At 45.4% G+C, this 26,819-nt stretch overlaps 2 protein-coding genes across 2 annotated transcripts in view; one reads left to right on the forward strand and one right to left on the reverse strand.

Moving 5' to 3' along the window:
* The window catches only part of LOC124594919 (rab3 GTPase-activating protein catalytic subunit), a 465,991-nt gene that overhangs the window by 95,397 nt on the left and 343,775 nt on the right, over positions 1 to 26,819 (forward strand). The gene's annotated exons all lie outside the window — the stretch shown is intronic.
* LOC124594920 (vasorin) overlaps positions 1 to 26,819 on the reverse strand; it is a 292,597-nt gene that overhangs the window by 13,374 nt on the left and 252,404 nt on the right. Inside the window, exons 4-8 of the mRNA XM_047133412.1 lie at positions 22,576 to 22,754; positions 19,815 to 20,133; positions 16,207 to 16,556; positions 9,168 to 9,449; positions 2,666 to 3,080 (exon numbers count right to left, since the gene is read on the reverse strand). Coding sequence (XP_046989368.1) covers positions 2,666 to 3,080; positions 9,168 to 9,449; positions 16,207 to 16,556; positions 19,815 to 20,133; positions 22,576 to 22,754 — 1,545 coding nt within the window. The remainder of the gene's footprint in view (positions 1 to 2,665; positions 3,081 to 9,167; positions 9,450 to 16,206; positions 16,557 to 19,814; positions 20,134 to 22,575; positions 22,755 to 26,819) is intronic.

The raw sequence follows: 26,819 nt of genomic DNA on the forward strand, positions 1-26,819 counted from the left end.
GACGAGGTTTGCTACAGTGTGACCGCGCACGTAGCATCGTAAGCATTGTAGTGTATTGGTTCAAGGTCACAATTAAAGAGTAACTAAAACAGTTTAAGACAAGCGCTTGCGCGGGTACTGCTTTGTTGTTTTCTCGCTTGCAGCGCTACGTACGGCACGTATGCAGAATGGTGACCACTTCAGCGCAATGCGTTCTATGTTCTGCAGTTTGGTAAGAGTAAATCGATAATTTCAGATTAACGTGCATTTCGTTTAAAGTTTAAATGTAATCCCCCATGTGGCAAAACCATCTACTAATAGTATTCGCAGTTCGAAGTGACCGGATGAGTGTGTAAAAGGAAAAACACTGGATGGCCAAAATTGAAGAAGATGTAGACCATTCACAGCGCCTTACCTTAGTGGTCGCTAGAAGTCTGTTCCAAAAACAAGTTTTGAATTTCATTTGCGAAAGATGTCAGTCTAGAAGGTCTTATCAATACGTTTACATATGTGGTGTCCATCGGGTTACAGTTGGCGCATACCATGCTTTAAAGCCAGGTGACTGTCCTGTGCTTTCAATCTTTTCGTCTAAGTGAGAAGGTAAATGTTGTGGGTTGGCAGGAGAGCCAACACCGGTATGAGAGGAAGCCGAAAGGCACGCGTTTTAGCTCACGCAGGCTGGCGTGAGGTCTGGAACAGGACAAGGGAATTAGACTTTAGCAAAAAAGGACGTAGCTGTGGAATACTTAACTTTAATCCATAAATGGTGAACGTCGCTCTTGACGGTACATGTTTTACAGTATCAATAGTAACTGGTAATGGCGCCTTGCTAGGTCGTAGCAAATGACGTAGCTGAAGGCTATGCTAACTATCGTCTCGACAAATGAGAGCGTAATTTGTCAGTGAACCATCGCTAGCAAAGTCGGTTGTACCACTGGGGCGAGTGCTAGGAAGTCTCTCTAGACGTGCCGTGTGGCGGCGCTCGGTCTGCAATCACTGATAGTGGCGACACGCGGGTACGACGTATACTAACGGACCGCGGCCGATTTAAAGGCTACCACCTAGCAAGTGTGGTGTCTGGCGGTGACACCACAGTAAACACCCATAATGTTCGTATCTGGCGGGGGGAACATCCTAATGAACCTATGCAACAGCAAAGAGATTCCCCAAGATTAATCGTTTTCTGAGTTGTATCCCAATGTCATGTGTACTGATCTTTTTTTTTCGCTAAAGCTAATTTAACAAACGTTTATTACCCGGGTATGTTACTTGAGTTGCTCTTTTCCCAATTGGGAGGTGAGGCTGAACTTAACTGTATTTGCCAACTAGATGGAGCCCATTCTCATTGGCATCTCTTGTGTGAGAGTGACTGAAGGTCGAAGTTGCTGACCGTTGGATTGGCCATAATGGTCAGAAAGACTGAGCTATTTTCCGTTGCAGTCCGCGATCACCTGACCTCACGCCATGCGATCTTTTCCTTTGGGGCTTTATAAAAGATCGTGTCTACGTTCCGGCACTTTGCCAGAGTTGATGCACAGGATTGAAAAGGGTTCTGCTTCCATTACTCCGGACTTGATGACCAAAGCGGAGCTTCAGATTTGGATCCTAGGTTTGAATTGTGCCGTATAACTAAAGGTGCAGAAAAAGAACATTTGTAAGGTAAACTAGGGTTAGTCTGCCCTCTATTTTACGTATCATTTGTTGTAAATAGTCTAAATTAAACTGTTGTAACAAGCTGTTGCAACTGGGACATTCATTTGTGGATACCCTCTATGGTTAGCTGCGAATTTCGATTGTTTCTCTATTACGCGTCAATACTGTGTACGTCGGTCAGTTATGCCGTTGAAATGTGCTCATTTCACCGTGACATCCGAGAACTATTTCTAGAACAAGTGAAATATTGTTGTTCGTGCCACAACGGCGTCTGTTGTAGTGTTTCCTTTCCTCGGGGTTCTGCCGTGAAAATACAAAATAGAAAATCTGATTGGGTTTTGAATTTTGATGGAATAAGTTACGGATAAGTAGGACTTCGTATTACTGATTGAGATAGTGCTGTAATTTGACCGTGAATGGCAGACCGGGTCGGGAACACTACAAAAAGCGACTGTAAGGAAATAGCTTCAGAAACAAGTTGAAATTTACCTTATAATTCTGTCAGAAACGTAGTATCAATTATAATGTAGTCTTCGTAGCTGCGTCTGGAATACTTCTTAATTTTATTGTAGGATGTCCTTTTTTTCAATGTTCGTTACTCCTCTTGTTCTCCGTGTGATGAAAATTTCTTGAAGTTGTCACTGTCTGGATTAATTTATAAATTTGGCGATGACCATTGAGAATCACTACTGAAATAACTTTGTTTCGTAATATAGTTTTAATTTCCACTTAAAAGCATATTTAACATAGCTCCGAAAAATTCACGTCTTGTATGTATGAAGACAAGAGAGTAATAAACTAGTTGTTAAAACAAACACCTACGCAAAAGTAAAAAAAAAAAGATCAAAATTATTTATAAAAATCTGTCGCTGGCGCAGCGCTCTTCTGCATGCGCGGTCGTAAATCATATCTTTGTATTGGCGGAGGCGCGGTAGTCAAAGTACCGTTACACTGTCCATTTCGTGAGATGACAGCAGCAAAGAAGAAGCTTTTTAAAAAAAATGCGTCACAACTGCCGGAGCTGCGGACTCACCTTGGCGGTCGAGGTGGTAGGCGCGCGGGCGCGGGATGCTACGGCCGCTGTAAACGGACCCCTGGTCCCACTCCTTGTGGCCGAAGACCGGTGGCGCGGCGGCGGGCGACGCGAGCGCCGCCAGCGAGGAGAGCGGCGGGTGCGGCAACTGCGGCGACGCGGGCCGGCCGGCCGCCTTGCCGCCGTGCAGCGTGCGCAGCTGGCGCGAGCGCCGCCGCGACGCCGCCACGAACACGACCAGTGCCACGACCACGGTGGCGCAGATGGCGGCGCTCGCCGCGATCGTGATCTTGTCCATGTTGCCCGGCAACGCGCCCGCCGCCGCCGTGCGCACCTCCCGGCACTGCGCCGCCGGCACCGTCTCCGGCGTCACCGTGACGTCAGACAGCGACACCACGCACACCACGATACACTCCTGCACAGAGCGGCCACCGGCACACCCGCCGTCCTCGTCAATGCTGCTTTTTCGACTCGTACTCACAAGGGGAAGGCCTCGGACGGGGCCCAGCGATTCGGCCCATGTTTGCCTGGTAGCGTATGTACCACGTGAAATGGAAGACTTCAAGTTGGCTCACTACCCCACGTATTAGAGAAAACAACGCACGAAGTTCGTGTCTCTCAATCGACGGAATCGATTGATAATGGAAAACTGAGCATTTTTTATCATCACAAATGAAGTCAACAAAATCTGGAAAAAAACTTTTACGACAGTCGCTTACGTAGGCCTACCTGTAAGGTTATAGCTCTTCTACGAAAGCGGCACTGGTCAAGTGATCAAGGCAACTGGCTGGGGAGCAGAAGACCTGTGTTGAATTCCTATGTGTATTCATTCCTACATGTATTCTGCAGCGTTATTTATTTTTCCCCGTGTACTCTCGAAGGTTAGTAAGGTGAACGAATCACTAAGGAACCATAACAAGGTAGATACATCACGTTTCTCAAACAACCTGGATTAGTGAAAAATAGGAATTTTAATCCTTGTTCTTTGCAAACAATTCCAAGGATTGTCCCAAATTCGTCACAAGGAACCATTGACAGCGTTATTTCGAGGTTTCATAATTACAATTCGCTTCTGAAAACAGCGAGAGTTGCACAACCTTGCAAACGCAGTAAGGATCCTTAGCATCAGCATTTGAGCACTGATTTTTCATGTGATTTCATCGAATACGTGATACGCATCAAAATTAATTCCCGAAAAATAAATAAGTGCCACTGCGTTTCTGGAAGCGATTTCCAGTTATAAAACCTCGAAATAGAGCTGTCCGTAGTCTCTCGTGAAGAATTCGGAGCAACCCTTCTCGAAGTGATTTTCATGAAACAAGAATTAAAATTTGAATTCTTCACTAGTACAAGTTGTTTGGCAAATGTATTTACCTATCTCGCTATATTCATTACTGGTTATTTCACCTTATTAACCCTTATATCTCCACAAATTTCGAGACAGAGAAAACTACTTTTGAAAAAAAAAAAAAGGCTGCAGGATACGTGTAGGAATCCGACACACGTCCTCTCTCCATAGCCAGTTGCCTTGATCAATCGGCCAATGCCACTTTTGTTGAAGGGCGTTAACCTAACGGGTAGATAAGTGGCAGTCGTAAAACCTCTCGATTTCTAGGAAAAATGCGTTTGCAGACCTCATGTATGATGATGAGAAATCTTCAATTTTCTATCGCTCCCGTCGATTTTGAGTCGATTGCATATAAGGATGAACTTTAGGGATTGTTTTCTCAAAAGCGGGGACGGTGAGGGGGATGAGGGCGTTGTGAACCAAAACATAGTCCTTCATTCTAGATGGTACATAACCGACCCGCCAAAGAACAGAGTCAATTGCTGTTGCTTGAGGCCCTCCCCTTGTCAGAAGTTCTCAGCTGTACGGCTGCACATATACAGACTATCGAATGAGGAGGCATAGTGGTTAAGAAACTCTTTAGGATCACCCCAGAAAAACTCCATCACCAACCTGAAAGTTGGTTTGAACGCAACAGTGTTTTACTGGCCATTGTCCTGTTGGAGATGGCCTGCCGGTGTCGTCCTCCTACCTTTGAGCTGACTTACCCAGCTAGTTGTGGGGGGCCTTCAGTTTAATGTGGACTCCAAATTCATACCCTTTTCTCTTTTTATTTTAACGTTGACAACTGGTGTCTTTTTAGCATGTCAGTAAGTTTGTTCAATTATCAATCCAGATTATTTAGTGCGAGTACTGTGGAACACATGTATCTATTGCCTGTGAAATTTCCCAACTTTAGTAGTTATTATTGGTTGCAGAAATTGCAGTTACGGAAAATAAAGTAAATAGTGCTGTCCATGGCGAAAATGTAGTCATTTACATTATTTGTATAGGTTGTTTTGGACTGGGAGACATAAATAGCGTTGGTACAAACTGACTCAGAATTTATGCGTAAATCATAGTCGCCAAATCAACATTCTTGGAGAGAGAGAGAGAGGTTGTAATAAGGACAGGTGTCCAACAGGCGTGCTCCATCTTTTCCATATTTGTTTACTTTGAATATAGAAAATACAATAGAAACAATAAAAAAATCTTTGAAGACAGAATTTATTGGCAGTTACATGCATTAGATTTGCAGAGTCAAAAAATGGACATCAGTTGACAATTTTAACTCATGGCCTAAACAACCATACTCAGAGAAAATTCCAAAGGCAACTAGATAAAAATGAAGCATAGGAAATAAAGTTCTAAAGCAATGAAACCATTTCTCGTAAATATGTAGTACAGTAAATAAAGCTATCAGAAATGTGATGGGTATTAAGAGAATGATGGTGAAACAAGTCTTCAGAAATAAATGTAATTTATTAAGAGACAGCATCATCAAAGGGCAATGTGGAAGTCGCGTATCGATAGGTTCAAATGATCCATCTGTATTGAGCTACAGCCGAATGATATAGATAGCAAGGGTTACGAAGAATGTTACGTCATCAAGTGGTGATTGTAGTCTTTTTATCTGAAGTAAATTTGTGTAGGTAACTGGAGTGTACAAGACGTCGATAAGTTTGTGTTTGGAAAGGTAAAGGCACCAGAACGGAGTTCTGACATTTCGCTTGAAAATGGAGGCAACAAAAATTGAGACATGTTAATAGGATTTGTCGAATGAGAAAAAGCATTGGACATTGTAAACTTACGCAAGGTGCTCTAAATCGTCAGGAAAATAGGTGAAAGCTGTAAGGAAAGATGGGTTATATACTTTACGTGCAAGGACCAAGATGGAACCATAAAAATCTAAGACCAAGAACGAAATGCTCGGGCAGAAATTACGTAAGACATGGATGTAATCTTTCACCTCTACTATTCAGTCTATACGTCGAAGAAGCAATGATGGAAATAAAAAACAGAATGAGGAGTGGGATGAAAATTTAGTTGAAAGTGTTAAGATTCTCGGTTAAAATGACGAAAAATTGCAGGACCTGTTGATGGAATGGACATTATAACAAGCACACAGTATGAATTGGGAGTAAACCGAAGAAAGACGTAAGTAATGAGGATTCGTCGAAATGAGATTAGCGGTAAACTTAAGGTCAAATGAACAGGAGTAAATGTGAAGGACTTGTACTACGTTGGAACCAAAATAGCACATGGCAAACACAACAAGATGGACACGAACAGTAGACTAGCACAATAAAGAGGGCGGTAGTCGCCAAATGGAGTCTACTATGAGTAACAGATATTTGGCCTTAATTTGGGGAATTGCTTGGAGCACTGCATTGTATGGAAATGAATCGAGGGCTGTGGGGAAGTCGGAAAATAAAAGAATCGAAACATTTTAGACGTGATATTATAGAAGGATGTTGAAAATTAAGCGGATTGATAAGAGCAGAGGGCATTCTCCGGAGAAATGGAACGAGCGGAACATGTGGACAACATGACAGAAAGGAAGGACAGAATGATGGGACGTGTGTTGAGACATCATGGTGCTAGGAGGAGCTGTAGTGGATAAAAGCTGTAGGGAAAGGTAGAGATTGCAATACACTACCGGATCAAAAGTGTTAGGGACACTTATTAGTGGTCATTAATATGAGGCATACCCATCCTTCGCCTTTATGAGATCTTGAACAGCGCTGGAGACACTGTCAGTGAGGGTGTGTGAATGTTTGTGGAGGAATGGCAACCCGTTAATCGTAAAGTGCCAAAACCAGAGACGTTAAAGATGTTGAACACTGGGATGTTGTGTCTGATCCCAATGGTGTTACATTGGGTACACGTCACGACCCTGGGCAGACCAATTCGTTTCAGGAATAATGTTATCCACAAACCATTGTCTCACAGATGCTGCTTTATGAGAGGGTGCATCGTCATGGTGATACCAACCATCACCTTCTCCGACCTGTTCCGCCACTGTAAAAAGTACGCAATGCTGTAAAATGTGTTCATATCCTTCAGCATGTAGCATTTTCGTGAACGCAATAAGGGGACCACAGTCTAACGACGGAAAACATCCTCCGTAGTTCAATGTTGCCATCACGCATGATAGTCCATAGCTCGTGGTCTTGCACGGGGTCCCGGGTTCGATTCCTGGCGGGGTCAGGGATTTTCACCTGCCTCGAGATGACTGGGTGCTTGTGGTGTTCTCATCCTTTCATCATCATTCATGAAAGTGACGAGATTGGACTGAGCAAAGGTTAAGCATTTGTACGGGGCTGATAATCGCGCAGTTGAGCGCCCCACAAACCAAACGTTATCTCATCACGCGTGATGGCAGGTAACGTTCTCTGAACATTCAGCGAACTCAAACCGTTGTATCTGATTGCCACAAGGTGTAGCGCAGTTCACCGCTCCGGGCAACCCGTTTCCCGACGTCGACTGTGTTGTGGCGTCGCTCTTTACACTACCTCAGGGCCAGTTAACACTGGCTACAGAGATGTATGGCTTTCGGGGAGCTGCTTGATCATTTGACGCCCCACGCAGTCGGTGTGCACGTTGGACTGCTGGTAACACTTTGGAACTCACGACTGATTCCTTCCGCTAATGTCATGCAATTTTACAGCTCCGTACCTCAGTCTGTAAAAATGGAACCATTATGCGATCACTTCATTATCCTCTCTCTCTCTCTCTCTCTCTCTCTCTCTCTCTCTCTCTCTCTCTCCGTGTGTGTGTGTGTGTGTGTGTGTGTGTGTGTGTGTGTGTGTGTTCGTGCGACTGTTCAAAACTCTTTTTCGAAACGGGTAGCCACATCAAGTTGAAATTTCTATCACATACTGAAGTTTTTAGTTCCTTGGTGGAGTAGAAACGTGAAGCTTCTAAGCGAATGCAGTCAAAACATACGGCCATCTATGTCACATATTTTGATACCCCCAAACCCACTCACTAAAAAGTTCTCCTTGACTTGGAATCATAAATTCTGACAGCAAAAAAGGTTTTGCAGTACAAGTAAACCAAAAAAATTGGAAAATTTGTTGATTTGTAATTATATCGATCGATAAAATATTTCATTTACATGTTACCGACTTGAAACGTAAAATTAAAACATTCTCGAAAGTCTTGGGATCATTGGGACCGATATCTTAGCGGCATCACTGTCGATAACAGGCAAAAATCTTTGGGATCCTCGATTTCTCGAGGGATGACCTAGCCATATGCATAATTTGGTTTGTAGGGAACGCTCAGGATGCGATTCTTGTCACACCTGACATTTTTGGGTATTTCGCGGAGGGAGTGCGATTGACGGGAATGTGGAGATGGCAGCGGAAATATTACCCGTAACGTGAGACACGAAACGTTTCCGTAGTCGGCTCAGTTACAAACGGAAATCACACACCGTGGATAACTTGATGACCCGTCTCCGTCAGTATATCAGGTCTGCCTGGTTTAGCTGTGGTTTTCCTTCACCTTTCCACTTCACAGTCACGTCACTCACAGTCGACGTGGTCAGTTTCTGAAGAACTCAATTGAAATGTCCCTGGTGATGATGATGTCGATTTGTGGGGCGTGCTCAACATCTTGGTCATCAGCGCCCTTACAAGTTGTAAATATTTCCATTTTCAGTCTCGGCACTTCCCGAATGATGATGAGATAATGAGGACAACACAAACGTCCAGTCCCCGGGCGGAGAAAATCCCCGAGCCGGCCGGCAGTCGAACCCAAGACCCCATGGTCTGGGGGCAGCAGCGCTAGCCACTAGACCACGAGCTGCGGGCATTGTCCCCGATGGATTTGTTACTCAGGTGACATCCGTTGCCCAGTCCAGGTTCGAAGTCACTGAGGCCTTCTGCTGTTAGCTGTTTTTCTACTGACAACACTGTAGCCCCCGCCTTCGTTTATACTGGCAGATCCACATCTGGTGACATTCAGTGGACAGTTCAGCGTTACATATACGTGTCTGGATACTTTTGATCAGATAGTGTGTAAAGAACAAACAATTGAGGATGTTGGGTACAAGTGTTACTGTGAGACATGAAGAGGTTGGCACAGAGAAGAGGAACCTGTGGTGGACCGCACCTAGAAGGCTGATGATAAATGGTTGTACAGCGGCGCTGAGTGGCCACGACCTACCTGCGGCGGCACGTTCTTGATCTTGAACTCGCGCTCGCTGAGCTCGAGCGGCGGGCCCTGCTTGAAGGCGCGGTCGCCGAACAGGCGGTAGACGACTCGGAAGCCGGGGATGTCGGCGGCGCGCGAGTCCCACGAGATGACGACGGCGCCGTCCTGGCGCGACGCCGAGCGCACCACCACTGCCGGCTCGGCCGGCGTCGTCGCCAGGATAAGCGGCGGATGGCGGCGCCACGACGGCGGCGGCGGCGTCGACGACCGCGTCACCACCACCGAGCCAGAGTGCTGCTGCTGCTGCTGCTGCTGCTGCGCCGGTGGCCGAGCGCGCGCCCGTGTCTGCAACACCACGATCGTGTCTGCAGCTGTCTCCAAAACACTACAGGCTGCACTAAAAACTCCTGACAACTCTGTAATAATTACTAGATACTGAAAAGCCTACACACAGTCACGTAAACGGAGGGTCTTGCACCGTGGACCACCAGTCCGACATCTGCCGAACTTAGGGAATATCTAAATCACATGTCGGGTTGTCGTATCGCCGACGTACTACGCTTGTACAGCCCTTCGTCTTCCATCTAGTGGACAAACTTCGACCCACTATTTATACTGAGGTGACAAAAGTCATGGGATACCTCCTAATATCGTATCGGAACTCTTTTTGCCCAGCATAGTGCAGCAACTCGACGTGTCATGGGCTCAACTAGTTCTTGGAAGTCCTCTGCAGAAATATTCAGCCATGATGCCCGTAGGGCCGTCCATAATTGCGAAAGTTTTGTAAGTGCAGGATTTTCTGCACGAACTGACCTTCCGATTATGCCCCATAAATGTTTGATGGGATTCATATCGATCTGGGTGGCCAGATCATTCACTCGAATTGCCCAGAATGTGCTTCAAACGTATCGCGAACAATTGTAGCCCAGTGACATGGCGCATTGTCATCCCTAAAGATTTCTTCTTTGTTCCGGAACATGAAATCTATGAATGGCTGCAAATAGTCTCCAAGTAGCCGATCATATCCATTTCCACTCAGTGATCGGTTCAGTTGGACGACAGGACTCAGTCCATCCCTTGTAAACACTACCCACACAGAACCTTGTTGACACTTTGCAGCCGGCCGTTGTCGCCGAGCGGCTCTAGTCGCTTCAGTCTGGAACGGCGCTGCTGCTATGGTCGCAGGTTTGAATCCTGCCTCGGGCATGGATGAGTGTGCTGTCCGTAGGTTAGTTAGGCTTAAGTAGTTCTAAGTTCTAGGGGACTGATGACCTCAGATGTTAAGTCCCATAGTGCTTCGAGCCATTTTTTACACTTTGGTGTTTGTGCCACACTCGAACCTTACCATCACCTCTTACCAACTGAAATTGGGACTCATCTTACTGGACCACGGTTTTACAGTCATATAGAGTCCAGGAGAGACGGTCCGCAGCTCGTGGTCGTGCGGTAGCGTTCTCGCTTCCCGCGCCCGGGTTCCCGGATTCGATTCCCGGCGGGGTCAGGGATTTTCTCTGCCTCGTGATGACTGGGTGTTGTGTGATGTCCTTATGTTAGTTAGGTTTAAGTAGTTTTAAGTTCTAGGGGACTGATGACCATAGATGTTAAGTCCCATAGTGCTCAGAGCCATTTGAACCAACCCAGGAGAGACGCTTCAGGCTATGTCGTGCCGTTATCAAAGGCACTTGCGTCGGTCATCTGCTGCCATGGCCCATTAATGCCAAATTTCGTCGCACTGTCGTAACTGATACGTTCGTCCTGCGTCCCAGGTCGATTTCTGCATTTATTTCGCCCAATCTTGCTTGTCTGTTAGCGCTGACAACTCTATGTTAACGCCACAGCTTTCGGTCGTTAAGAGAAGGTCGTCGGCCACTGCATTGTCCGTGGTGAGAGGTAATACCCGAAATTTGGTATTCCCGGCACACTCTTGACACTGTGTATCTCAGAATAATGAAAGTAGTCACCAGCGTTGTGTAGAACCCGCTGCCAGCGATGTGGAAGGCGTAGTATACCGTTAGCAGAGTCTGTTCTGTTGATGGTGCGAATGGAGCGGTCTACTGCCTGTAGAATATCTGGAACGGTTGGTTGATTTGGGGAAAGAGACCAAACTGCGAGGTTATCGGTCTCATCGGATTCGGGTAGGATGGGGAAGGAAGTCGGCCGTGCCCTTTCAAAGGAACCATACCGGCAGTTGCCTGAAGTGATTTAGGAAAATCACGGAATACTTAAATCAGGATATCCGGACGTGGGATTGAACCGTCGTCCTCCCGAATGCGAGTCCAGTGTGCTAATCACATCCCACCTCGCTCGCTAATCTCTCGATCGGTTCTGAAGCGAATGCCACGAAGTGGTTCCTTCCATCTTCGGAATCAAATCAAAGTCACAAGGACTTAAGTCCGGGGAGTATACTGGATCGTACAGTACTTCCCAGTCCCATCGACCCAACAGAGCAGCCACAGCTTGCGCTGTATGTTCCCGCGCATTGTCGTGCATAATGATGGGTGGGTTGCTCAGAAAGTGTCGCCTCTTCTTTCGCGAAGCTGGTCGCAGGTGATGGTGACTTTGATTTGATTCCGAAGTTGATGGAACCAGTTCGTGGCATTCGCTTCAGAATTGTTCCAGAGATTCGACAGGCAGTAGGTAGCTCCATTCGCACCATCAACAGAATAGGCTCTGCTAACGGTATACTACGCCTTCCACATCACTGGCAACGGGTTCTGCACAACGCTGGTGTCTGCTTTGAAGGACAGTAACAGGTGCAAACATGTAACTACTTTGTATCGGTTATGAGTAAATAGTTGCCACTTTTTACGTTCCAACACTCGTATTTCCGACATGGAATGTCCCACGTGTCTAGCTCGAAATACCATTCCGCGTTCAGAGTCTGTTAATTCCCTTCGTGCGGCCATATCACGTAGGAAACCTTTTCACGTAAATCAGCTGAGTTCAAATGACAACTCCGCCAGCGCGCTGCCCTTTTATGCATTGTGCATACCATACTACCACCTTCTGTATGTTTGCATATCACCATCTCATGATTTACGTCACCTCACTGTTTGACAGGCACTTGAGCGACATAGGTTTCGTACGTTACACGAACATCACTTTTACAGTTCCCAAGTGCAAGAACAGGGGCTTTTTAAAATTCAAGAACGATTTTAGCCGGAATCTCCTTCGCCGAACATGCACTGTAGCTTAAGAGGCTTTTGTAGGCCAATCTGAGTTTATTACCTGGTGTGGTAGACCACAAGTGTCTACATGAAATTGTTCGTCTAGGCTTCCCCTATACCACTATGATACATTGTAAACCACGAATGGCCAAGAACTCTGCATGCGTGCAGAGCTCTTACACTTGTGAGAATCTCTCTCATCTGGATGCATAGTTCCTCCTCTGCGATGTTTCATTGTCTCAGCGGGAAGCAGGGGAAACAACAACGCGTCGTATTATACGGCTATTCAGTTGTGCAAGAAACATGACGCGGCTTGCTTGTGGCTTTGTTTCATCTTTCCGAGGAACACAAATAGCAAACGAAACAATTTTTCACTATGAAGCACTTATTTTTATTCCGCTGAAGAAATGATAAAATTCATATCTGGCTCACGGATAGAGCCACAGTTTTTTAGACTTTCATCGCACAGGCTACCACTTAATCGTACTTATTTATTTTCATAAAGCCTGTCATACCCATTTCTTGATCTAAACATTGATATCACTTTTGCAGCCTCATTACGGTGACGTAGAAATTCTTCCCAAAGAAAACTTCCCATACCTCCTGCACAGTTTGAACGTAAAAGAATTTGTCTTTTCTACAGAAATTACAGTGCAGATCCAACAGGCCCATTTGCACAGGCAGATATATGCTATCATGAAATTAATAGTGCCCTAAAACCATTTAGAAAACTGTTCCTGTAATTCTTTCAGTGCCACAATGAATTCTTCAAAATCTGTTTTCTCTGACACCACATGTCGCAGAAAAATGGACTTTTTTTTTTGTCAGGAGCTGTCCCTTCCTCAATGCGATTTTCTTTCTAAATGTCTGAGATAGTACTTTGGTAAGCTGTGGCGAAAAGAATTGATTATGTACTAGTGGCTGCAGCTTAATTATATGGTTTCTCAAGTGGAGATTGACATCATCATCATTCAACAGAACTAGATCTGGAAATATTCTCGCAACGGTCTCCCAACGTCGGAAGCTGTATACGTACCACGCTTGTGCTTGTGCCGTCGAGTGCTTTGGAATCACCAGATGAACAGGTTTCTAGTCCTTGGGTATGATGATCAAAACGGTTTTTTCCACAGTGACCACCCGCCTTTTAATAGTTTAAAAGAAACTAATTGTGAGTTTGGACCGAGAATTCGAGAACCTCTTTCTGAAGACCCAAATGTCATTTTGATGCCATCAAAATCTATAAACGAATGTCCGACCAGGTCAAAAGATATTTGAAAGGGGTACAAAAATCTGTGTTGTTAGATTCTTAGGGCTGTCAGTATGAAAGAACCGTATAGAGCATCGTATCTGAAAACAAGGAATTTGTTCATGTAGTAACCCCAAAGGACTCGACGACACATATACAGTCGTGAGATATATACAGCTTTCGATATTGGAAGGACTTTGTGTATAGTTTATTTTCCTAAGTAGTGTTTCAGACTCCAGCTTTATTACATATGAATGTATGTAGCTTGAAAGCTTCTGTAATTGCAAGAAAAGCTTGCATTTTCAAAATTTATTAACTGTGGTGGGATATTTTGCAAACTTTCAAAAGTATTACGAAATTCGTTTGTACAGTTTAGAGAACACTAGTTACATATCAACTTTTTTATGATAAATATTTTTTGTATTTCATCGTTTAGAAGATATTCCCTCCAAACCGAATATGCCAAATTACCTTTCGGGGTGTGTTTTACCTAGGACCTTTGATATTCTTAAAATATCGGGAATCCGATATATCAATATTTAAAAGAATATCACTATCGTCATTTGATACATTGAAGACAATATCGGTATATTGATATATCGAAGAAAACGTATCGACTTACCGGCCTATAAAAATATCGGCTGCACATAGTAAATATACTGCTGGTTTTAGAGCTGTATATTTAAGTATTGATTTATTATTAGATATTCTGTACATCAACAAGCCAGGAGCCTGCTTATCCCACTTGTCAACCACTTTGCTAATTATGGTAAGTGGCACAATAAAAGGTGTTCGATGGGTCCGTCGGTTTCGTCACATATCGGATTTGTCCGGAACACTTCACGTCGACTTCCCTTTTTTTTTCCATTTCTGCAAACACCAGCGGCCTAGCAGTTTTAGTGTCAAAATTGCTTGGTGAAGTTAAACGTTGCAGTTTCTGTTGGTAGCACGTCAGCACTTCCGTCACACGTCTCCACCAACCGCAAAGGCGAATGTTGTCATTTAGATTTTCGTTCATCATTTTTACCAGCTGTTTTTGAAGAATGCCGATGTGAAGAAATAGCACACTAGTTGCGTTAAAATTGTTGTGTAACGCCACTGGTGTGACATGTCGGAAATCCTTTCACGCCGCCACCCCCTCCCCCCCCCCCCCTGACCAAGTGCAATCGGACTTCTTTGTGCCACCTATACTTGCTTCGCATAGTCAAGGAGAAATACTGGACGTGATGAAAGCTCCAAAAGTAGTAAGACTCCTTCACGCAATTGAAGTAAAATTAAGTTCTACTACAATTTCAAAGGAACATTTTCAAGTATTTACTGAAAATTGCAGAAAAATATATAATATAAAATAAAAATATCGGCACTCGATATGGTCGTTGTGGTATCGATTTATCAATATATCGGGCAACAAAATGTCGCCGATACATATATATACAATTTAGAAAAAATATCGATATCTTAGCAACAGCCTCAGTTTTACCCATTATAAGTGAATTTAGACACAAACAAAGAAATACGTATAGTCTTATCCCCCACCCCCCTTCACAACCGCCAAGTTTCATCAACGTAGTTTGACACTTCGAAATGTTCCCTTATTAGCTTCAGCATGACAATATAACATGTAACGGGCAACGAGATAAAATTTGTATCAAAAGGAAATGATTTCTGACAAACTGTGAAACAAGACGTAATATGAATTACGTATTTTTGGTGTTTTTTATCTCTTCCTATCTAAGTGCCGTGTAGGAGGAGGCATCCCGAGTTGGGGTACCGCAAAAAGTAAGTACGGCAGACCGAGTAACTTTTATTGAACACTGCACTACACATCATCGTGACTCAGATACATGACACTATTTTTGAACGTAGTCATCAAGTCTCTGTAGTGGACAGTCGGAACTTTCTACCAATCGTTCAGTGAGTTGACTGTAGAAATCCACTCCTTGGCGACAGAGCCATTCGAGAAGCGCTGTATGAACTTTCTGACTGTTCAGAAATCGCCGACTGCTGCGGATCAGTTCGCCAGTTGCCTGGAATATGTCGTCTGTGGTCTATATCGATGTCCTCCCTTCCCGATCAGCATCGTCCACGTCTATGCTGCCTTGGTCAAACTGTCGCCCCATTTCATTCCGGCTGGACGCGATATTGCATTTGGTCCTCATGCCGTCTGATATCGCGATGAATCTGTGTGGACGTTTTGTCCACAAGAATTCTACAGACCCCGGAGCTTGAACTTTGTAGTATGTTTCCAGTTGCCACGCGATTTCACTTCCACACTGTTATGCAAAAAAATGGCTCTGCACTATGAGACTTAATATCTGAGGTCATCAGTCCCCTAGAACTTAGAACTACTTAAACCTAACTAACCCAAGGACGTCACACACATCTATGCCCGACGCAGGATTCGAACCTGCGACCGTAGCGATCACGCGGTTCCAGACTGAAGCGCCTAGAAACGCTCGACCCTTCCGGCCGGCCACTGTTATGCACCCGTCAGCAGAAATGCGCCTGCAGGAAAACCAGAACATGTACTCATCTCTTACAATAAGCCACTCTTGTTGCCCAGTGTCTTAGCGTCTGACGAAATGTGTAACTTACTTTGTGGAGTCCTCTCGTATTTGCTACGCTTCACGTTACTTACCGTAGTAGTTGTAGGGCGCGGTGCGGTGGTAGTGGTGGTGGTGGTGCTGGTGGTTGTTGTTGTGCCTGTGGAAGTGCTCGTGGGCCGAATTGTGGCAGCGATGGTTGACGCCTTCGTGGAGGCGACAGTCTTGGGTTTGGTGGTCGAGCTCGGTTTGATGGTGGTGGTGGTGGTGGTGGTGGTGGTCGTCGTCGTCGTCGTCGTCGTGGTGGGGGCGGGCGGCCTCGGGGGCGACTCGGTGACGTCACCAGTGTCGGCGTCCAGTTCTCCGGACTTCACGGGCGTCGCCTCCCCCTCTCCCTCGCCGACCGCTTCCGCCTCCAACTCGTTGTCCTCGCTGCAGGTCAGCTCTGCAAGTGATGACGCAACCAGACCCGTTGTAATCTGTTGGTAACTGCAGCTGTTGTTTATTGCAAACGTTTGTCTTTGAATTAGTACTTAACTATTGCATAGCATTTTGCTTGACAGTGAGTTACTATGTTTAAAAGAGGGAAGGGGTGTTTCTATACCTAGTGTCGTGTCCACGATAAAATTATGATTTCCGGTCTCAGCTTGTCCCCGTAACACAACTTGGCACACACATCACTTTCAAGCTGGAAAAATTTACAATGACTAAGGTACCCAGTACATTTATGGCTGAGGAAAGGGCTGAGAAAGGTTGACGTCGGTATATAATTTAATTTCAAGCAAATTTCGTGTATACATGCTCAATATTTGTAAAAAGAAAATTAAAAAAAGCTACTGTGGGAGTAAGATACCCCAGGGGACGAGAGTGCAAATGAGAAGGCGTGACGTAAAAATGTTCGAAAACGACCTGTTGGTATGCCTTTGCTGCTTTTAGTTCACTTGGAATACTTTAAAAGTACTAAGTGTTATCTGTCTCTTATTTGTATTGTTCAGTGCTATAAAAGTTTTTTTAAAGGAGTGTGAATGAATGCGAAGAAATGAGATGAAATACTTACCATATTGCAAATGTAAAAAGTGTTTGCTCCACTTCTGCAGCTAAAAAGCTGAACCATTGTCCACACCTTTTTGTATACTTTTTACCCAGGAGGAATTACAAGCTTTCTAAGGATACAGATGAAACTACAGGGCCAAATTTGCTACTCATATGGATAAAATGTGTGTGAAATATATTAAATATATGTGAATTGTGTAAGGGTGTTTAACGTTTTTGGATCAAATTGAAACAAATGATAGTGGGTCCACACCTAATTATATTGAGACGGGGAATCAATAGTCAGAAATGCATATTTATTGTGTAATGGGCATACACATCAGACTCCACATTTCAACAACAAACTCGTAGTAATTGTTTAAAGTGATCACCACCAGTGTCAATGCATGCATGACGATGCCGCAAAATGTCCTTCTGCACGCTCTCAAAGATCCCTGGTGTCTGTTGTACCAGGAGACAGGCAGCCTGACCCAAGCAACCAGGTTTTCATCCATTTCTACAGGGTTTTTGTACACCAACGTCTTGACATAATCCCAGAGATTTAAGTCCAAGAGGTGTGAGATCTGGCAATTGCACTGGTATGGTACAGGACCTCCCTTTCCAAACCAATGATGAGGGCAAGTGTTCTTTCCAGGTGCTCGCAAACTTAAACGTTGACATGGGCTGGTGCACTGCCATTTTGAAACCACATCCTTTCGTGGACAACACGAGGTACAATCTCCAATGACATGGTGATTGTCTTCACTCGAGATGTGGCTATTGCAGCTGTTGAGAACACCATTACAGGTGAATGAGGCCTCATCTTTGAAAAACACAAACTGTACAAAGTTTGGCACTACAGCTCGGAGTGTATAATCCATTGACAGAAGTGAACACATGGCCCAAAATCCGTTGGTCCCAGTGGTTACAGATGTTCTTTATGATAGGGGTGTAATACCTGTTCCACCAGTACTCTCCATATTGTAGCCTGTTGACAGGTACTTATTGCTGGGTGGTTGGTCACATGATCCAACACCATCTCGTCAAAGTCTGGTGTTCAGATACGTCTTTGCAGGAACCTGGGCCAACTCTCTGTGGCATGAACAACCCTGCCTCTCGTAAGTTGGTATCCATGGAGATAAACTACTACTAGTTAGGATGACACTTGCTGGGAATGTGTTCTCCGAGCATTCCTGCTGTTTAAAGGCACTACATCGTGCTGCACCATACATTAAGTGCATGTTTCCTAACTCTCGTGATGAGTAACATTCCACGTTTGACTACGCATCATGCAACATACACAGTAACTCACCTCACCTTGGACACATCACAACTTACACCAGGGATAGTGATGTGCATGCATCAGAGGCTAATGCGCCAGTGTGGAACAAGCGGTCGTCACATGACACACGTGGTATGAGCTGAGTTGTGTACACTATATCTGTTTATCACCTGCTTCCTGTTCCAGGGTATAATACACACCCAGGATCTTCGCAAGAATGTGGCAGAACTTACGTGCTGTTGGACAGCCAGTCGTTGGTTTGAACAATTACTATGAGCTACGATGTTGTTATGTGGCGTATACTATGTATGTTTATAACAAAAAATTTGAATTTCTGATCACCGGTTCCCTATCCAGTATAATGCTTATTGACTCGCCATCACCTGTTTCAATTTGATCCAAAAGGTTTGAGACACCCTGTCTACTGTGTGTGTGTGTGTGTGTGTGTGTGTGTGTGTGTGTGTGTGTGAAATACGTGATATGCATGCACATGGGTGATGCCATGGGCCAAAAGCTAGTTGGACAATACGACGTGGTACCATTCCCAATAAAACGTTACATGAATTGGCTTAGGCCAAAGACATCTGCTCATATACAACTATAATTTGTCTTATGGTGCTTGTTTTGTACATATTAGATTTCGACAAGTGGTTTGTGCATGCCATTTTGAAGAGATGGTTGAATGAAGACGAGTGGTATCGGCAAGTTCAGTGTTTTTGAAAATTTGGAGTGATATGCTATCAGTGACTTACTACCTCAGAACTACAATCTGGATACCCAAGAAGCGCTTATGGGGCACATATTGGGTTTCGAGAGGTTTATGTGTGCCACCTTTTTTTTTGCAGGTGAAAGCGAACTAGCGCTGTCGGTTGTTTCACTACTTTCCTAAACTGGAAGTGGTATGTAGACAGTACGTGATTGCCTCAGAACGAGAAAAGGTGCCTCCGGAATGCTGGTTATGCGATGTATTTTACATATTTTAGATCTTGAAGAATAGTTTATCCACGCCATTTCAGTGAGTTGTCAGTGCAAAGTAGATGAGTGGTATCTATAGATTCATTGTTTTCTTAAATGTAGAATGTTATGCTGTCAGTGCTTGTCTGCTACAGAACTAGAATTTGAGTATTCTTGGATTGATTTATGTAAGCTGTAGTGATAAAGCCATGGAGCAAAACAGCCGAGAGGTATGGTAGGTTCAGTATATCCCTAAACTGGGAGAGACATGTTGCCAGTGCTGGAGTGGGTTGAGAATTTGCAGAATGGTAAGGCACACACCCCCACCCCCACCCTTACCCCCACCCACCCTCACCATCACCCTCACCCCCACCCTCACCCGCCCCCATCCCCACGTTTGGGCACACATTGGCAGATCGTGTGTGGGAGACCTACCCTCGGGCCGTATGTTGACGAAGCTGCGGTTGCGCAGCCGGTGCGGGCTGCCGCAGAACTGTGGGTCGCGCTCGCGGGAGGTGAGCTGCAGCTGCGCCGAGGAGCGCAGCCACCGCGCCAGCCATCGTAGGCGGCAGTCGCAGCGCAGCGCGCGCCCGCCCAGAGACAGCCCGCGCAGCGAGCCCGCCAGCGGCGCCAGCACGCGCTCCGCCACCTGCCGCAGCGGGTTGCCGTCCAGCGCCAGCAGCGTCAGCGCCGGCGTCCGGCTGAACGCGTCCGCCGGCAGCTCCGCCACCAGGTTGAAGCCCAGGTCCAGCACCTGCCGGGACACCATCTCATAAACAAACAAACGAACAAAAAACGCAGTCATAGCTTGATATTAGATGCAGGGGCGAAACTAGACTGGGGCATACTGGTATAGTGCCTCTGGACCCTGAGGAAAATGCTCCCCCTGGCGCACAAATAGTACCTCATACAACTGACTACAGCTAAGCAGAACTCCAGTATCTGGACACCAATCACTGGGCATTAATATGGCATGTGTCCACTTTTTGCCTTTATGGTGTCTTGAACTCGGCTGAGGACACTTTCAGTGTGGTTACTGAATGTCCGTGAAGGAGTGTCAGCCCTTTCTTCCTCAAGAGTGGAAAACACAGAAGGTGGTAATGTTGGACACTGTGGTCTGCAGCGAAGTCGACGTTTTAATTGATTTGGTTCAGGTCAGGACTCTGGGCAGACCAGCCAATTTCAGGAATACTCTTATTCCTGTCCGCACACTTTTGTGTCATAGGTGCTGATTTAAGACGGGGGTATTTTTCATATTACTATAGAAAATCATCGTCACCAAACTGTTCTTCTACTGTAAAAAGTGTTCACATCCTATCACATTTCGCTTTTTCCTATGCGCAAACAAGGGTGCCTCACAGTAACCACGAAAAACACCCGCATACCGTAACATCACCACCTCTGTACTTCACTGTTGGCATTCGCCAAACCCAAGCCCTTCCTCTGACTTGCCCCACGGTATACGGTTGTTCATCACTTCAAATCACTCATTTCCAGCGTCACCCTATACAGCACTTGAAGTGACACTTAGCAGTGAGTGAAGAAATGTGTGTAGATTATGAGGAGCTGCCACTGTAACGCGTTCTTTTTACCGCTCTGTGCACATTCATTGTGCTAACTGGACTGCTGGCAGCACTTTGCAACTCACGAGTCATTACTTACGCTGCTTTCGCGCAATTTGTTACAACCACCTTCCGCAATGCTTGCCGGTTCCTATCCATTGGTTTGCTAACTTCACTTCATAGTCTTCATAGTCTTATCACCAACAGTCCACTTGGGCAGTTTGGGAAGATCTCAAATGACCATGCTGGATTTGTTGCTCAGGTGGCATCCAATCACTAGTCCACGTTCGAAGCCACTCAGCTTTCGTGGCTGACTGCTGTCTACTGTCAACGCAATACGCCTCCCTCCCCTCCTTTTACACTAACAGGCCTGTTTCTCCTAAAGTTAGTGGTCATTTCCGCATTTCATAGAGGTATCTAGATACGTTTGATCACATAGTGTACCTCAGGTTCTTCCATTGGTTGGCAAGTACGCTTATGCTGTATATCACATCCAAAAATCAAGTGTACAAACTACGACGATAACAGTGGGAGAATGAATCGAGAAACATAAAGGTAATTATTGAAGACACGAAATGGAAATACGAGTTATAGCTGAACACTCTTCGCGACGGGGAAACCACTAAGCACAGTGAACTGAGATGATACGATGCCATCTGTGCATTTTCGCTTTAGAACACTAAAGGTGGAATTTTACATTGCTACTAAACCATTGTAAAGTTAACTACTCCTCATTGTGTTCAGTGGAAGTCATAATTTATAGGTTATGCATTAATTAATTACCATGCTATGTTACATACCAAATCAATGCCCTGTTTTATACCCTACCACAATCGTAAATTTTACGAGAGTGTAGTAATCTGGGGTTAGGTTTGTTGACGTTTTTAATGTTCCGACAAACATAATTCTCGTGATTAAGAAAGGGTCTGAAAGAACTGTGGAATTGAGTCCTGAAAAAAAAAATCCTACAATTTTGTTATACTTTCAGTAATTCCATTCAGAGTCGTACAAAAAATCAGTACAGCATCTCTTTCAGTTTAAGGGTGTCGTGGTATGGACTTTGTAACTACTGTATATAAGGCTTCTTAGGAACTACGCTTTCGGAACTAACTAGCATCAAATAATCATTCGACAGTCTCTCTGAGGTAGGTTTCAACAGTTGTCGAAGATGGGAGGTCAAGTATAAATTACATGAAGAAACAAATGAAAACAGTAAAGAAGCACTTCGACGAGCTTTGGGAGGGCTAAAGACAGTGCCTAGATGTAGAGTAACAGTTCTTTATTCACGACAAAACAGAGCTCTCAAGGAATGTAGTAAGTTATAGGTGCAGACAGAGTGACACAACCTTTATTCATATCTTCGATCTCCAGTGAAGAGCTCAAAGTTATAAACGAGGAGCTATGAGCCACGTTGTGGTGAGCTGGGGATCGGGGAGGGCGTCATGATTTACTTGCCCCGCGATGTGCATAACTGCAGTAAGGCCATAATCAGATGCGGTGATACTTATACAGCGTCGAAGAGCAAGCTAGACACCAGAAACAAAACTTGGTAATTTTGCAGACTGGCTGATGGGCCAGACGTGTTTTTCCACGGCGACAAGTGTAGCCGTATCGGTAGTTCCGTGGCTGCCTACCCTGAGTTCGCCCAGAGTGCTGATGGCGGCTGCGGGGAAGTCGGTGAGCAGGTTGTTGAGCAGGCTGAGCGAGGTGAGCGTGTCGTTGACGCCGGCGAAGGCGTCTGGCGCCACCTGCTGGATCAGGTTCCGCTCCAGGTTGAGCGCCGCCAGCGAGTCCAGCGTCGACAGCACGCCGCCTGCGAAACGAAAACATCCCCTACAGGCGTGTGGCGTAGTGGAGCAGGACAGACAACTGGCTCTTCTAGGAAAATCTTTCAGATAAAACTAGTGTCACTTGCTCTCCTAGCGTAGGTGCCCGCATCTCGTGGTCGTGCGGTAGCGTTCTCGCTTCCCACGCCCGGGTTCCCGGGTTCGATTCCCGGCGGGGTCAGGGATTTTCTCTGCCTCGTGATGGCTGGGTGTTGTATGATGTCCTTAGGTTAGTTAGGTTTAAGTAGTTCTAAGTTATAGGGGACTGATGACCATAGATGTTAAGTCCCATAGTGCTCAGAGCCATTTCCTAGCGTAGGTGATAGCGCTGGAGACTGCATAGCCTGTGGCACGGTTCCATCCTTACTACCGTCCCATGTCCAGTTTGTGAATACAAACAATAATAATATCATGTGAGTCAGTGGCTTGGTGCTGGACGCCGTTTCGGCTACTTGCGCGTCCCTAAGTGCAGGAAGGGGACCTACAGTTTAATGTCGAACCTGAACCACGTGTTGTTTCTGGGGACTCTTCATATCGTTGAGGTGAACGCTAGATTGAAACGACTCAAAATTCCGTGTTCCGACCGAGAATCGACCTACGGCCTCTCTGTTTCCAGGCACACACTTTACCAGTAGTCCACTAGGCTCGACATGTATATAGATAGTTAACCTGTAGTTTATTGGTGAGTTCGTGAGTATGAAAATAAGTGTCATACATGGTTATATCTTGATTGCATTGACATAGGAACTCAATTTTTTTACACCGCCAAGGGACCGTAGACCTTTGTGCCTGACAGAAATTTAAATTTATACATGTATCCATTTTTTGAGAAAAAGGAGTTGTGGTGTCACCGCCAGACACCACACTTGCCAGGTGGTAGCCTTTAAATCGGCCGCGGTCCGTTAGTATACGTCGGACCCGCGTGTCGCCACTATCAGTGATTGCAGACCGAGCGCCGCCACACGGCTGGTCTAGAGAGATTTCCTAGCACTCGCCCCAGTTGTACAGCCGACTTTGCTAGCGATGGTTCACTGACAAAATACGCTCTCATTTGCCGAGACGATAGTTAGCATAGCCTTCAGCTACGTCATTTGCTACGACCTAGCAAGACGCCATTATCAATTGCTATTTATCTTCTGATGCATGTACCATCAGACCGATGTTCACCAATTACGGATTAAAGTTAAGTATTCCAGAAGCTACGTACCTTTTTTGCTAGTCTCTATTCCTTTAACTGTTCCAGACCTCACGCCAGCCTGCGTGAGCTTAAACGCTTGCCTTCGGCTTCCTCTCATAGTGGCTTGGCTGTCTTGCCAAGTCACAACAGGAGTCTTAACTGTCGGACTGACAGACAACAAAGTGATCCTATAATGGTTCTGTTTTACCAGCTTAAGTACGGAAATCTAAAAATGATCTTCATTACCCCTTATTAAAGCTTTCAGTGGCTCCAAAAGGAGTTCAGTATGCAACAACAAAAACTTTTGATCATCTGCCCAATAACCCAAAATGTCTGATAGGCAACAAAGCAACTTTTAATCTGATATAAAACAAGAAAAAAGGGATTTTAAGTGTGATGAGTAGGACTTTTAAAATGTTTTCATTAATGTTAAAGCTAAACATGTGTACATATCCTGAAAGTGACTCATTCCCCATCATTGCAATACAAGAATCATTCAAATGTTCATTATTTTTGTAACGGGAAACAAGGCGACGCTTTGCGTCGACACTTGACGTTCCATGAAAAACATGGCGAGCTTTATCATCATTTTGTTTGGGCCTTTGTCCCACGTCAACGCAGGGTCGGCCTTGTTACTATGGATTTGGCGGTGTTAGTGTCAGAGGGTGGCCGGATGCCCTTCCTGTAACTGAGGCGGGACGTGGGGACTAGCCCGGTATTCACCTAGTGGGGTGTCCAAAACATGGCGAGCTCTATGTGTTTTGTAAATAGACACCACCTTTTCTTGCTGTAATGTATTTTATTTCTCCAAGACACGTCTGACCTTTTGCTTTAAGGCATCTTCAGTGGGATCTAGTCCGCCCCCGTTAGCTGAGTGGTCAGCGCGGCGGAATGCCACGCCAAGGGGCCCGAGATCGATTCCCGGCTGGGGCAGGAGATTTTCTCCGCTCAGGGACTGCGTGTTGTGTTGTCCTCATCATCATTTCATCCCCATCTCCGATGCGTAAGTCGCCCAATGTGGCGTCGGATGCAATAAGTACTAGCCCTCGGCGGCCGAACTTCCTCGAATGGGGGACAACCCGGCCTACAATGCCGTACGCTTATTTCCATTTTTAGTGCGACCTAGAATGATGCAGTTTTGTTTTTGATATGTGTCATGTGTGGATTACAAAACAGTTCACATCTCATTTTTTACAGATATTCGCGTTTTTGGTTGGCATCTATGTTTCTTCTTGTGTGCTAATTTGACTTACGAAACGTAAGGGGAACATGAAAACGTGGTTATGTTTCACAAGTGAAGTTACAGTGCGACCTCCAGCATGTGACCAGATGAGAGGAAACGCAGATGCCAGCTAAAACCGAGAAGATATGTAAGTGATCACTAATTTACGTAACAAACGAGACGCGAACTGTTTTATTCTCTACACGTCACATATCAGAACGAAAGTCTGTCATTCTAGACCCCACTGAAGACTCGTTAAGGTAAAATGCTAAACGCATCTGGGACAAATAAAATACATTGCAGCAAGAAAAGGTGGTTTCTATTTACAAAACGAATATTTCTATGCTTGCTGCGGATGATGGCCACGCTATGTTTGTCTGGGCTGACTCCAGCTACATAGCGCAAAATCTACACTACTGGCCATTAAAATTGCTACTCCAAGAAGAAATCCAGATGATAAACGGGTATTCATTGGACAAATATATTATACTAGAACTGACATGTAATTACATTTTAACGAAATTTGGGTGCATAGATCCTGAGAAATCAGTACCCAGAACGACCAGCTCTGGCCGTAATAACGGCGTTGATACGCCTGGGCATTGAATCAAACAGAGCTTGGATGACGTGTACAGGTACAGCTGCCCATGCAGCTTAAACACGATATCACAGTTCATCAAGAGTAGTGACTGGCGTATTGTGACGAACCAGTTGCACGGCCACCATTGACCAGACGTTTTCAGTTGGTGAGTGATGTGGAGAATGTGCTGGCCAGGGCAGCAGTCGAACATTTTCTGTATCCAGATAGGCCCGTACAGGACCTCCAACATGGGGTCGTGCATTATCGTGCTGAAATGTAGGTTTTCGGAGGGATCTAATGAGGGGTAGAGCCCGGATTGTAACACATCTGAAATGTAACGTCCACTGTTCAAAGTGCCGTCAATGCGAACAAGAGCTGACCGACACGTGTAACCAATGGCACCCCATACCATCACGCCGGGTGATACGCCAGTATGGCGATGACGAATACACGCTTCCAATGTGCGTTCACCGCGATGTCGCCAGACACGGATGCGACCATCATGATGCTGTCAACAGAACCTGGATTCATCCGAAAAAATGATGTTTTGCCATTCGTGCACCCAGGTTCGTCGTTGAGTGCACCATCGTTGGCGCTCCTGTCTGTGATGCAGCGTCAAGGGTAACCGCAGCCACGGTCTCCGAGCTGACAGTCCATGTTGCTGCAAACGTCGTCGAACTGTTCGCGCAGATGGTTGTTGTCTTGTAAACGTCCCCATCTGTTGACTCAGGGATCGAGACGTGGCTGCACGAGACGTTACAGCCATGCGGATAAGATGCCTGTCATCTCGACTGCTAGTGATACGAGGCCTTTGGGATCCAGCACGGCGTTCCGTATTACCCTCCTGAACCCACCGATTCCATATTCTGCTAACAGTCATTGGATCTGGACCAATGCGAGCAGCAATGACGCCATACGATAAACCGCAATCGGGATAGTCGGAAACATGATGGTACGCAATTCTCACCCTTACACGAGGCATGACAACAACGTTTCACCAGGCAACGCCGGTCAACTGCTGTTTGTGTATGAGAAATCGGTTGGAAACTTTCATCATGTCAGTACGTTGTAGG

This window comes from Schistocerca americana, chromosome 2, assembly GCF_021461395.2.
Source record: "Schistocerca americana isolate TAMUIC-IGC-003095 chromosome 2, iqSchAmer2.1, whole genome shotgun sequence".
In the NCBI taxonomy this organism is placed as follows: Eukaryota; Metazoa; Arthropoda; class Insecta; order Orthoptera; family Acrididae; genus Schistocerca; species Schistocerca americana.